Here is a 14,642-nt window from a genome sequence, read left to right on the forward strand (position 1 = left end):
GGACCTGCAACTATGTGTTTCAGTTGGGATAAATTGTTACTCATGAAGGAACGCAATCACTATGCTCTTAACAGTGCTGTGTCCTTCCAGGACAGACTGACATAGATTGGCAATTATTAAGCAAGAGAATCTTAATTCAAAGATCGTTAGTGCTTAGGGCACATATTACATATTCTATAAATATAAGAAGAAAACAATTTATGATTTTTTCAGGAGTATCAAGTTCTCCCAGACAATAATTTGCTAATAAAGTTAACTCAGGAAAGTAAGATGATAAAGACTGTTATCAAAAATGAAAAAGGTATTTCAGATACTATATTATATTATTAAATATAAAGGTTCTGTGGTGTCTATCATTAATTAAGGGAACCTAACCAGATTCACATTATCTTGCCTGGATGTGCTGGTATACATTTGAAAACAATTAAGGCTGGTCACAAAGGGCTATATTTCCTAATATTTTGTTAGTGCCATTTTCAACCTAAAATTTTTTTTAGGTTTTTAAATAGTTTGTCAAGTTTCTACTTAAAAAAAAATGACTCCAAATGTAGCTCAACCTCCTCTGATTATAAAAGCGAAGAATGACAGTTTTTGATCTCTCATGGAAAACCATGAAGACAGAGTATTTCAAAGTCCACTTGATACAGTTAACAGCTTTTGAACTGACGTGCTGAGATGACTTTCTCATCAGTGGTCCACCATAAGTCCCCAGCTTTTCAATATCAAAACCACATTTGTAGCTGATGTACAGCTTGGGCTTCAGGTGGGTCCCCTAACATTTGGAGCGTTGTTGCCTGCCATTGGATCCCCTTTTCCTAGCTGGACTGACTGCTTGGTCTTCAGTGGAAACGGATACACTTAGTCCTGCTCTAACTTGAAGTTCCAAGACAGGCAGATACCTAGGGAAGGGCTGTTCCTCTATAGGAAGAGGGGAGAAAGTTATGGAGGAGGGACTTGTGAGGGTAGGACTGGGAGGAAAGGAGGGAGAAGAAAAAAAATAGGGGCTGGAGAGTTGGCATTTGCTGCACAGGCAGAGAATTCAGGTTCAATTCTAGCACCACACTGTGTTTCTTACGAACACCCGTGACTCCAGTTCTAGGGAATCTTGATCATTTCTTAGGGCCTCCTTAGGTTCTTTGTGCATGTGCTATAACACTGACAAGTAGGCACACACACACACTATATATATGGATATGGAATTACATATATCCATATATATATATATATATATATATATATATGGATATATATATGTTAAAAACCAATAAAATACAAATACTAGTCATAATCAGCAGGTCAGTATTGTAGACTATTCATCTCTAATGAGTCATCTTTATCACCAGTAGCCAACATCATAGTAGCTCATTCCAAAAGGTAATCTTTATTATCAGTGGGTGAGACTCTTAGGGTGTTCATCCCAGCGGACCATTTCTATTATCAAAGATCAGACTCATTCACTATTCCATGCAGTGCATCATATTTATCGTGCTGGTTACATTGTTGTAGACCTCCACCACACCCAAAAAAAGAAATTATAAATACTTCCTTTATTTCCCTAAGAATGATTGGACTCTGAATACTTTTTCATTTCAAAAGATGACTTAGAGCCGGGTGTGGTGGCGCACGCCTTTAATCACAGCACTTGGGAGGCAGAGGCAGGCCGACTTCTGAGTTCAAGGCCAGCCTGGTCTACAAAGTGAGTTCCAGGACAGCCAGGACTATACAGAGAAACCCTGTCTCGAAAAAACCAAAAAAAAAAAAAAAAAAAAAAAGAAGACATAACCCGTTGAACACAAAACAACTTTAACGTTTTAAACAAATCTAATGTGTCAAATTCCGACGTCATTTTTGCAGAAACGTTTTCATTTAAGTACACCACGTTTGTGAATTGTTGTGCTTATAAATATATTTTGCATGAATTAAATTTTCATGTCACTTTAAAGCATATTCCTGTTTTGTTCTTTTCCTTCCGGGTTTAGTTTCCGAGGAACAGCTGACTGAGTTTGTGGAGAACAAAGATTACACGATACTGCTGAGTACGTTCGGCAGCTTCAGAAGGGACAAGGAGATTGTGTACCACGTACTTTGCTGCTTGCATTCCCTGGCGGTTACATGTGAGTACCCTCTTGGCACTGTTTCTACTTCGCATGTGGAGAACTGCGATGCGTCGCTTTTCTAAATGTATTATGATTTTTCAAAGTTATTTATTTTTGTGGAGTTCGGTGGCTGCTAAATGTCTTCACTCACCGATTTACTTTGATTCATTTGGGTTTGTTTGGACCATGCTGTATCCATTTCTAGGATTAGTGCAGGAGGATCGGTAGCAGAAAGCAGACACGTGCACCCGGTCGATTCTGAGCTCATGCTGCAGTAGGAAGGACAGACAGGATCCGAGATGGAGGCACCATTGGCAGAAATTCCTGTGGGCATGAGAGCAAATTGAGAGCAAGGCCAGAGTGTTTGAAGAGTATTCAATGCTGAGAACTTGGTATGCAGGGATGTGTGCAGTGCAGTTGAATACAGGGACGTGGTTAAGAGCTGGACATTAGGAACATAATGGTGCGGTGCAGCTGGGCCCATAGCTCAAGCCTGAAATCTCAGCTACTTGGGAGCCTGCATTCAAGGCCCATCTTGAACACATCTCACAATAAATAAAATAAAATAAAATTGGATGTACAGCTTATTGGCCAAGTGCTTGCCTTGCATGACACCTTAAGCTCAACCCACACTAGTAAAACAACGAATCACAACATAGATAGATGTGGAACAGATGATTGGCAGGCTGCTCAGCAGATTTTGATTTTATGAATGTGTGTCGTATGTGTGTTTCATGTGTGTGTGCATGTGTGCTGTGTGGATGTGTGTGTGTGTGCATGTTTACCAGTGTGTGTGTGTGTATGTGTGCATGCATGTTTGCCAGTGTAGACTCTGTGTACATGCATGTGTGTGTATACATGTGCATGCATCTATGTGTGTTTGTGCATGTGAGCTAGCGTGTGTGTGTGTGTGAGTGGTATGTGAATGTGTTCATGTTATGAGCATATATGTGTGTGTGCTTGTATGTACAAATGTGAATGTGTGTGTGTGAGCTGGTACATGCATGATTGCATAAGTATGAGAGTTTCCTGTGTGTACATGGATGAGTGTGTAAATGTGCACGTGTTTGTGCACAGATGCTAGTGTGTGTATATATAGGTGTATGTGTGTGTGTGTAGGAATTTCTCTTATGGAGGTGGGGAAAGGCATGAGAAGAGTAAGTGCACACATAGTAGGAGGTTCTGAATGGCCTAAAAAGCCATACAGAAGACTTTGTACTCTGTTTGATTCTTGGTTAGCATTTATTGATTTGATACTTAGCCATGTCATTAAAAAGCACAGATCGGAAGAAATAGTTTTCTGTACTAGTGATTCCTAATGGGGTGAGTTATGTCTCAGATTTTGTTGTGTAAGTGTACAGTAGCATTTCACCTTTCTTTTTGTGGATGAGTAGAATATAAGCATGCATGTAATTGTAGTGCTTTTACGTCCTTTTGGATTGTATTAGTAATTCAGTGTAAAGAAGATAAACTGATACTTGGTATGTAAGGTATATTACAAAATCATTAACACTGTGATACAATATGAATTTTATACATATGTATAATATGTGCCTATTACATATATTACACATACAATATACAGATAATACACATATGACACCCATGTGCGGCTTCAGTTACAACAGCCCGAGTCTTCATTGCAGCAGGATCAAAACCCAAATGTGCTTGGGAAGCAGTGCCTCTTTAATATGTTCACAAAAACACAGCGTTTTATTATCTACCGGAAATTGCACAGTCGACAGGGGATGAAAATAAATTATTAATAATCTGAAGCAGTGTCGTGTCTTACATTTCTGAGTCATCAATACCAGAAAGACGGCTGCTGCAGTCTGACTTTTACCAGTACTTTTCCTGGGCTCTGTTCATGACTCATTTATTTTGGGCCAATCGCTTTTTTGGAATCCATTGTCTTCCACCCACTTCTGACACAATCCGGTTAAAATGTGGCAATTCATAACCCAAAGGTCAAAGCAAGCGGCAGATAACACTGAAACAATGAGGAATCAGAAGGCTTTAACCCCAGCTCTGCAGAAACGCCTTCTACCATTCTTGCAAGATTAAGAAATATTTTAGTGTTTCATGACTTCATTTAAACATTAAAATGTATTTTTATATTAATAGTTGGTTAGTTTCAGCTGTGCATTCAGAAACAGGAGTGTTTACCCCCACAAGTTCCCAGTAGTTTCCCCCATGACTTCTTCTCACGTCGGTCCCTTGCTTGAATATTTTGTCATCATATTTTTCTGTCCTCATCCCATCTGCCTTCTCCAGGAAGTTTACAATTTCTACCTCTTTTACTGGCTGCTCTTCCGGGTTGGAGGAAATAGATCCAAGTATATTTTCATATTTCTGATATGTGTCATAAACATGATCTTGATATTTTCCTAGGGTGAAAAAATAATATTGCAAAAATCATCATCTATAGCCTGACATAAAAGTAGTCCTCTAAACTTGTTTATTTGAAATCTTACATGACTGTTTTTAGACTTGTACAACGTTCTCAATGTGCATTCTGCCTTAAATTATATATATATATATATATATATATATATATATATATATATATATATATATATATAACATTTTACATACAATAAAGTTGGTCAGGTTTCCCACCCCCAATTCCTACCAGGACTGCCCACCCCCATGACTACCCACCCAACTTTATGTTGTTTTTCTCCATCTTTAAAAGAAAAATGTATAAAAAAATCAAAACAAATAAGCAAAAAGACCAATAAGACCAAAAAATGTCAAAGCAAAACAAAAAGTTCACAAGAAAATAATACATGGAGTTTGTTTTATGTTGGCCAACTACAAGTGGGAATGATGCCTGCCCTCAGGTGTGCTCCATTTATCCAGTGACACTCCACTGCAAAAAAACTGACTTCTGTTTGCCAGAAGATAGCAACTTCAGATAGCTTCTTGGTTAGAGGATGAACCTATGTCTAATTCCCCCTCTCAGTACTTGGACCACATCTGGCTTGAACATATGCAGGCCTTGTACATAGTCCAATAGTCTCTGTGAGTTCAGATGGAGATCAGTTCTGTTGAACCTGAAAGACCCTGCTTCCTTATAATTCTCCATCACCTCTGGCTCTTACAGCCTTTCTGCCTCCTCTTTCACTTAGCTCCTTGGCCTCTGGTGGAAGAGGTGTGATGAAGACATCCCATTTAGAACTACATGCTGACTAGTTTTATGTCAACTTGATACAAGTTAGAGTTATCTCAAAGAAGGGAACTTCAATTGAGAAAATGACTCCATAAAATCTATCTCTGGGGCAGTTTCTTAATTAATAATTAATGTGGAAGGGCTCATGCTATTGTGGGTGGGGCCACCCCTGGGTTGGTGGTCCTAGACAAACAGCACCCTTGCCTGCAGGTTCCTACCTTTCTTGGGTTCTTGTCCTGACTTCCTTCAGTGATGGGCTATGGTATGGATGTGTAAGCCAAATGAACCATTTCAGCCTCAACTTGCTTTTGTTTATGGTGTTTCATCATAGAAATAGTAACCCTGACTAAGACAGAAGTTGGTGCCAGGATTAGTGGTATTGCTGTGACAGACCTGCCCATGTTGTCTTGGGGGGGGGGGGGGATTGTGGAAGGACTGTAGAACTTTGGTCTAGAAAACCAGTAAGTGTTCAGAGCTTGGCAAGCTGCTCTGTGGGAACTTGGAAGATGCGAGTGTTTAGAGAAAGGCAGATGATGAAGGTCTCATGAAGTTCCAGAGGGAAGTTCAAGAGTACTCATAAGACTTTATAAGGGCCATTGCAAATTTTGAGTGAAGAATGTGTGATTCTGATTAGCTGGCGCGGAATCAGCTCTGGGGACAAGATAGCGGAACCACTGAGGCGAAACCTTTGCTTAACTGGGACAATCAATGCCGGTAGAGCTGGAGTTAAGAAATTATGGGTGGTTAAGAAGAAACCAGCACTCCTGAGGTAAAGTCTTCTAGACAGCATTTCCTCAGAGACCTGTGTTTCAGAGGTGGCAACAGACCTGAGAGGGGCAGTTGAACTAGACATGTTAAGAGTCAACCCGGTGACTTTGGTTTTGAAGATAAGAAGCAGTCATGAAGAGCAACTGAAGATGGCAGTTTAAGAGGCCAGGGTAGGCCATTGGAAAAGATATAGCCTCAGTAGCAGTTTAAGGTCCAGCACTGAAGTGGTAATGGGAAAAAAGTTGAGTCTTGGCACCACAAAGAAAGCTCTGGAAAAGCCATTGATGAAATGTACAAAGCCCAGTTGCAGCAGGCAATTTTGAAGCTCTCAGTACTATGGGATGACCACCAAGAATAGCAGCAATGGTGGAGTGGAGCCAGCTGGACCTTAGAAGATGGTTTGTGTGTGCCTCAGAGGGTGGAGAGAGAGAGAGAAGTAACCCAAGCCCTTTGGAGGAGCTCAGAAGATAGTGAAAGGATCCAAGACATTAGACATCGAGTTATCTACACATCTGGAGTTTGGCTTTGCTTTTATTTGATTATCACAGTACCTTGGTTCTTCCCAGTTGAAGTAAGGAAGCATTTAACTGATTTTATTTTATTTTATTTTATTTTATTTTATTTTATTTTACACAAACTCATACTTGAGAGACTTTGAACTTTTAAAGAGATTTTGGATTTTTACAAATACTTTAGATTTTAAAAGGGACTGACATTTTAAGTGTTTTAGATTTTTAAAGACTGGGAATTTTAAATTTTGAAATGTTGGTATTCATGTGTGATGTTAGGGGATTAAACAAGACAGGAAAGTCGTGGCTTTACAGTGATATGTTTGTACGTCAAGTTGACAAAGTTTCAGTTGTGTTGGCTAGTTTTGTGTCAACTTGATACAAACAACAGTCATCTGAAAGGAGGCAACCTCAGTAGAGAGACTGACTGTATCATTTTTAAAATTAGTGATTGATGGGCGAGGGCCAAGTCTATTGTAGCTGGTCTCACCTCTGGACTGATGATCCCAGGTTCTCTAAGTGAGTAGGCTGAATAAGCCATGGGTAGCAAGCTAGAAAGCAGCATCCTCTCATGGCCTCTGCATCAGCTCCTGCTTCCAGGTTCCAGCCCTTCTTGAGCTCCCATCCTGATTCGCTGCAGTGACGGACATCAGTGTGAAAGAACAAGCCACACAAATCCCTTCCTTCTCAACTTGACCTTGGCCATGGTGCTTTTTATCACAGCAGTCATAACCATAACAAGGACAGACTGAATTCTCCAAAGTCTTTCACAATCCATAAATTGTTGAGTTGTAGGTCTCTTTGTTGTTTGGCTTCTACTGCTAGAAGAACTTTTCCTGATAAGAGTTGAATGATGCATTGATCTGTGGGTATAGCAATATGTCACTAAGAGTCACTTTGTTGCTGTGTTCCTTAGCAGAATAATAGTATTAGGTTTTCCCTTAGGCCCAAGACTGATCTAATTTTAGGATTTTGGCCACTATAGCACTGTCAGGTATGGTTTCTATCTCGTGGAGTAGACCTTAAATCCAATTGCTAAGATGCGATTGGTTACTCCCATAATATTTATGCCACTCTTACACCATTCTATCTTGCAGATGGGTCACTAGTGTAGGTTGCAGGTTTTGTAGTTGGATGATATTGGTGGATACTTTTCTACTCTGGTACAGAGTACCTCTGTGCAGAGTACCTTCTAATACCATGAACACTAGTCAGTAAGGGTGAAACTTCTATTTAGGAACTGGTTCAACTTCTCTGTGTTTGATGATGTAAGTGTTGTCGCCAGCACTAAAGCCTTACCACCAGGCTTTAGAGAACAACCAAGAACCCCGACAACAGCCTAGGTTGTTTGGAGGAAGTATGTTCAGTGAGACCCCTTTGGTCATATAGACTCAACTATTTGCAATCTATCTCTTCCTGGTACTAGAGGTTTTACTTGGCAGCCACAATTTAACCTTTTCCTTATCTGTTCACCAGCTGATGGATTTCTAGGGGATTTTTAGTTTCTGGCTATTATGAATACAGCAGCATGAACATGGATGAGCAAGGGTCTCTTTAGTAGGCTGACATATGTTGCCAAGAGTGGCATGGCTGGATGTTTGTGGTAGATTTATTTTTCAGCTATTTTCAGGAATTACACGCTGATTTCCACAGTACCTACACAAGTTGGCACTCCCACGAACAGTGTGTACGTGTTCCCCATACTTGCTAGCATGAGCTTTGACTCGTTTTTATGGGTCTTAGCCATTCTGACAGGGGTAGAGTGAAATCTTAGAGTAGTTTGAATTTGCTTTTACATGATGACTAAGGGTATTGAACATTTCTTTACGTGCTTCTCTGCCATTTGTGTTTCATGGTTTGAAAACTCTCTGCTTAGTTCTGTTCTCCATCTTTAAACTGGTTTGTTTCCTAGATGTTTATTGGTTTTTTTTATTAGTTCTTTATGTATTTTGGATATTAATCCTCTATTGGATGTGATGGTGTACTTTGCCATACAGAAGCGTTTCAGCTTTGTGAGTTATTATTTATTAATTGTTGTTCTTGGTACCTGTGCTATTGGTGTGCTCTTCATGAAGCCCTTTCCTGTATCAATGAATTCAAGAGTACTTCCAACTTTTTTCTTTTACCATATTCAAGGTGTTTTGTCTTATGTAGACTTTTTTTATCCATTTGGAGTTGAGTTTTGGACAGGGTGATAAGTACAGATATATTTTAATTCTTCTATAGTCAGCCATCCAGTTTGATCTGCACTATTTGTTGAAAATGATGTGTCTTTCTCCAGTGTGCATTTTTAGCTTCTTTGTCAAGCATCAGGTATCTGTCAATGTGTGGACTTATGACTGGGTCTTCAGTTTAATCTCATTGGATCAATTGTTATGACAGCACCAATACATGCTGGTTTTATTACTATAGCTCTATAATAAAACTTGAAATCTGAGATGGTGGTATCGCTGGAAGTTCTTTTATTATTAAGTATTGCTAGCTATTCTGACTCTATGTGTGTGTTTCCATATGAAGTTGAAGATGCTTCTTTCAATTTTTGTGAATAATTTTGTTGGAGTTTTGATGCAGATTTCATTGAATCTGTAGATTGCTTGGGTAGGATAATTTCCACAATATTAATCCTACAGATGTCTTAACTTATAAATCAAGGAATCTGATGAAACTAATCTACTCTCATGCCAAAGAAAAGTTCTACATCCTGTAGTGTTAGCCACTAACGAAGTAGGATCTTTATTATTTATTTGATAGAGTGTGCTGTTTGCATATGGATCTGTACCCATCACATTGTCCTGTATTTGCAGGGCTCATTTGAATGTATATTTGAAAGGAGAAACTGTCTCCCTTTTAGTTAATTGTGATTGTTATTATTTTTTAACTTCAGGCAGCAATGTAGAGGTCCTCATGAGTGGGAATGTCCGGTGCTACAATCTTGTGGTGGAGGCCATGAAAGCCTTCCCCACCAATGAAAACATCCAAGAGGTGAGCTGCTCCTTGTTCCAGAAGCTTACATTAGGTGAGTTCAACGTTTTCCTTTCTTATCACAAGCTGGACCATAGACACGCATGTAGCTTCCCTGTGGCCTATGCTATGCATCCGCAGCATCTTGGTGAACGCTGGCTATACACACTGTGAAGTAGCAAATGGCTACGAAGGAAACACACACACACAAAATAGAGAGGTGGTATTTAATGAGACGTCTGCCGTTCATTGTCTGGAGTGATCTCTGGGGATGTTTGTTGTTGGGCAGTATTTAAACGATGGTTGCTAAACCCGAAGTGTACTTTGATACCTATGTGAACATCGTGAAGCAGAAATCGGAAAGAGATATTGTCACCCAAGTTAAGAATTAGTATATATGGCCGTATAGCTTTAGGCTTAGGTGTACGCTCTAAGGAATCAAATCAGTGCACACTGGAGACCTCGCATACCTGTATTTATAGTGATTCCATCATAGAAGCCAGATTATGTGATCATCTTGGAAGCTCTTTAGAGTACAGGAGGAGTGTATGTGATCAACATGGCGCCCATTAGAGTACATGAGGAGTGCGTGTGTTTCCCTATGGTTTTCTGTCGCTTGGCCCATTTGATTTCTCTAGATTAGTATTCTATGATTTAAATTGCTATTGCTGAGATATGATATCTGAAACACTAATGGGTCATGTGCTCACATATTTTCTTCCTGTGTCTTATATCTTGGCTTTTCGTTGGTCATTTACTACTCTATTCCAATTTGAGATGTAAGCTTCCCAGTTTCAAAGTCTATTGGAGTTTGCATAGGAATGGCCCAGACTGTGTAGATCGTGTTATGAAGAACCGATGTCTCTCACTACCATTTCCACTCTACAGTCTGCAGAGGTTTTATGTGTCTTCATTATTTACGTTTAGCTGCTTATTATCCTTATATTTGTAATTGGCATCTGTTTTGAAGTTATGTCTCTGAGATGGGCCTGCGTGAAGGAATGAAAACGATTTTCTCTGTCTGCCTTTCTTTCTATTTATTTCTGACAGCACTTTTGGACATCTATGCAGATTATCTAAGTTAATGGTTTCTGCACGGTGGCGTTCGTTCGTGCACGGTGGTGGTCTGAGCCCATGCTTCCCACTCATTTTGTCGGTTACTCCTCTGCCTGTCTTCTTGTGTGACCCAGAATCATGGACACAATGCTGAATGGAAGCAGTGTTTGGCACTATCCTTGTTCTCTTCCTGATTTTAGAGCCAAAAACTTCCAATATTCTTTCATCCAGAATAATGTGTGTCATATGATTTTTATAGTTTCAAAATCTAGCTTGTTTCTAATGACACATTATTTTTAACAAGTTGAGAAGTTGTCTTCTTTTTCTTGCTTATTTCTACTTTCGTCTTTGTCCCCTTTTAAAGAAACTAAAAGCAAAAATGAGAATTGAATTTCACTAAATCCCAAACATTGCATGTAAAGATTTTTCTCCTTTTCATTTGAGGCTATGGAATTAAATCTATAGATTTTTCAAACAATAAGCCACAATTCCAAGGTCAAATTTAAGTTGATGATTTATTTGCCTTTTAAAGTATATTTCTGATAAATCTCTTAATTTTGTATCTCCCAGGTAACCTTAATTGCCTTGTCTTGCCTTCATCCCCTTACTTATTAAAGAATGTCTATTTAACCACCAGTGCAGTTATTTTATATTCTATATCTGGTATCTAACATGTGAGGTCTGTGGACATCTTGTTTTTCATGAATAAGAGTCACCGAAGCTCGTTTGCTTGTAGTTCTGTGAGTTTCAGTTCTGTGGAGCTCAAGATCTGAGCATATAGCAGATGCCTCTCTAGTGACATTTGGAGTCAGAACACAGGAGGGACGGGGCGGGGGGCTCTTTAAGAAGTGAAGGTTCAGACCTTCTCCCTTGGAGACAGTGCAGCTGCCTTGCTTTCTCATAGGCTGTAAGCAGGCTCCCTTGTTCTCACATCAGAGCTCTGTGTGACTTCCCGTAGATATCATCTGATCCCTAAGATACACACCTTGGGGATTTCTCTCTGTGAACAGAATGATGGGCTACAGAGCAAGCAAATAATAAGACAGATAGCTGTCCTTTCTCCTAACGAGTCACCAACAACCTTTTGCGCACATTTAGGTTACTGTAATAGACTTAGCTTACATCATTTTTACTTGGAGAAGGATCAGTCAGCCATTTGAAGAAAAAAAAAACTTACTCTTCTGATTTCATCATACAAAGTTGAGTTTTCATGTCCACATCCCTTGTATAATTAAAGAAAATAATCAGCTAAACTTTTAAAAGAGTTCCTTGGTAGATTCAGTTAAAAAGAGTTTCTAAAATGTATGGTTTTTGTTTTTGTTGTTGTTCTTTGTTTGTTTCGGGTCTTTTTTTTTGTACCTAGCACGCTAGTTGACTTCGTTCCTGTTTGACCAATTACTTAAATGTATTAAGACTGTTAAATATGATTACAAAATCGTATCGCAACATCCTTTCATAGATTCCCAAAGTAGTTGTATAGACGTGTGTTTACACATATAAACTTTTGATCCGTGACTTGATCTGGAGTGGTGGTATATTGTTGTCTTCTCCACATGGTTGTGAGGGTCTGTCGCTCAGTGATGTGTGTCTCATCCTGGGTCATTTATCCTATGGAGGAGAAACTCTCTGGCTTTGGGGGCAGATTTCTGCATATCCCTGTGGTTATCAGAGGCTGTGGAGAGGAGGGGAAAGAGGAGGCGTCAGTCAGTGAGTGGGTACCGAGTTCTCTCGTTAGGTAGGAGTAAGAACTGTGCCACACTATTGTACACACTATTGGAGTGAGTTAGACAGGGATAATGTACTGTGTGAATCAGGAAGATGGAAGAAAGGAGTGTGGCATTTCCACTGCCAGAAGAATAAATATGAGGAGATGCAGATAGATATTCGCTGACTTAAACGTTGTATTACATCGAAACAGTAGATAGTACCCCAGAGGTGTGTACCAATTTTTGCCTCTAGTCTCAGTTGAAAATATATGTAAAAGAATTTACCTGGAATTATAATTAGAACAATAGCAAAGCAACAAAGTATTTCCCAGGAAATGTAGTGGTCACATGCTGGTCCGTATCTTTACAGGGTGAGATGTTTGCAGGTTGCATTTCAAGAAGGACACAGTTGTGTAAGAGGCTGACCTTGAGAGCATTGTGACAACTAGGAATACGATAGTGCCATGTACAGGAGATGCCCAGTTATTTCTGCGTGATAATTTGAGGAGTTAGAACTGACGTAAGCAGATAGATCTCTGGTCTTACTCAGCCAGCAAAGTCTAATAAGACAGACAATGGTAGGAACCAGAGTTTCAAAAAGTCTCTTGCATTTAATGTACACCACTATGTTGTAAAGAGCGATTTACTGATTTAATATGTACTCTCATGCTATTAGATAGATTTATTGATTTAAGCACTGCTACATAAGTAAATGCATCTTAGTTTGCTTGGGTTAGAGTTTACAGAGTGTCTCACTTTACTTTAGGTAACTTTTTCAACATCCTGGTGTTGAACGAAGTGCATGTCTTTGTGGTGAAAGCGGTCCGACAGTATCCTGAGAACGCAGCCTTACAGATCTCTGCACTCAGCTGTTTAGCACTCCTCAGTAAGTCCCCTGGCCAACCAGGAACATCTTTTTCTCCTTTTAAGTGTTGAGGGTTAAAGGACCTTCTTCCAGTCGGAAAGATGCTCTTGGAGCACCAAGTGTTGGCATCTCCCTGTTCGTGTGATATATCAAGAACCAGGCAATCACTTCAGATAATCCTTCTCTAAATCACCTAGGGTGGTGGGCACCCACCTCCTCACATGACGAGGCAGCAGTTATGCATGTGGAAAATATTAAAAGTGGCTTCATGATTAGTGAAGGGTAGTTTGTAAAGGATAGTCTGTTGAGAGCATTGAAACCCAGCACTTGGTGGTTATATATACCTTTTTTTTTTTCCTTTTAGCTGAGACTATTTTCTTAAACCAAGACTTGGAGGAAAGAAGTGAGACTCAAGAGCAGAGCGAAGAGGAAGACAGTGAGAAGCTTTTCTGGCTGGAACCCTGCTATAAAGCCCTGGTGCGCCATCGAAAGGACAAACACGTGCAGGTCGGACACACAGTTAATCACTGGCGTAAGATCAGGCTTTCTCACCATTGCTATTTTGATACAGTTTTCTTCTTCCTTCCTGATCTAGGAGGCTGCCTGCTGGGCACTAAATAACCTCCTTATGTACCAGAACAGTTTGCATGAGAAGATCGGAGATGAAGATGGCCAGTAAGTATCTCTAGGTGTTATGATAGAAAACCCGGTTCTGTTTCAGCCAGTGCGTAGAAACTGCCATTGCTAGATTTTCTTGTCAGAATTTAGGCTTTAGCGCTGTTGTATGTTAGTGATGGGTCTATAATTTTGTCTAGTTTTCCCACAAGACAGGCTTTGAAGGTGTGGCTTTTAAGGTGTGACAGGCCTGGTGTGGTATAAAGTGTTTTAATTCCTACTGAAATATAGACCATTTTCATCTCTACTGAGGGATTTGGCATCATGAATCATTCACTTCTCTGTGAATCCTGGGAAATCAACCCTCAGTTTTCTGGCTGACCAGGTACAGATGCATAGTTAATTCATTCCAGCCAAGCACATTCACAGACCCACTGGTTCTGGGCCACCAACCAGCTGGTTGCCTGTGTCAGGTTAGAAACCTACTCTGGCAGGTCCCACCAGGCAGCAGTGTGGACTGCTATGTATTCCTATTTGCATAATGGCCCTCTGCTGGAAAAGAGAGACTCGGGGAAGCAGACTCTACTTAAAAACTCCCATTTGGAGAAGAGATAGTGACTCTTGAAAACTGAGATAAGCCAAAAACCGAATTATCCCGAGTGAGCAACTTTTCAGGAGCTTGTGTTTGGGCAGATTCAGGAGTGCAACTTATACACAGCTTAGATCACAGCACACATAGTCCTCAGTACCCGGAGATCTCTCCAGGAAATATGTTATTAAAAGGAAAGCACATTTATCCCCTCTGCCTCTTACGTCTGCTTTGTTTTTGTTTCTTTTCCCCACTTAAATCGCTCTTCTTGCCATTTTCCCCTTCCCTCCTTTTACATTTTTCTT

The 14,642-nt window shown here is 39.9% G+C and overlaps 1 protein-coding gene across 3 annotated transcripts in view; it reads left to right on the forward strand.

Annotated features, from left to right (window-relative positions):
- Lrrk2 (leucine-rich repeat kinase 2) overlaps positions 1-14,642 on the forward strand; it is a 143,334-nt gene that overhangs the window by 14,058 nt on the left and 114,634 nt on the right. For all 3 annotated transcript variants that reach the window (XR_875310.3, XM_006521277.4, NM_025730.3), the window contains exons 6-10: positions 1,980-2,114; positions 9,430-9,561; positions 13,035-13,154; positions 13,498-13,640; positions 13,729-13,808. Coding sequence is in view for 2 of the 3 variants with exons in the window: in XM_006521277.4 (XP_006521340.1) it covers positions 1,980-2,114; positions 9,430-9,561; positions 13,035-13,154; positions 13,498-13,640; positions 13,729-13,808 (610 nt within the window). In the remaining variant the exon portion in view is untranslated. The remainder of the gene's footprint in view (positions 1-1,979; positions 2,115-9,429; positions 9,562-13,034; positions 13,155-13,497; positions 13,641-13,728; positions 13,809-14,642) is intronic.

This window comes from Mus musculus, chromosome 15, assembly GCF_000001635.26.
Source record: "Mus musculus strain C57BL/6J chromosome 15, GRCm38.p6 C57BL/6J".
Taxonomy (NCBI): Eukaryota; Metazoa; Chordata; class Mammalia; order Rodentia; family Muridae; genus Mus; species Mus musculus.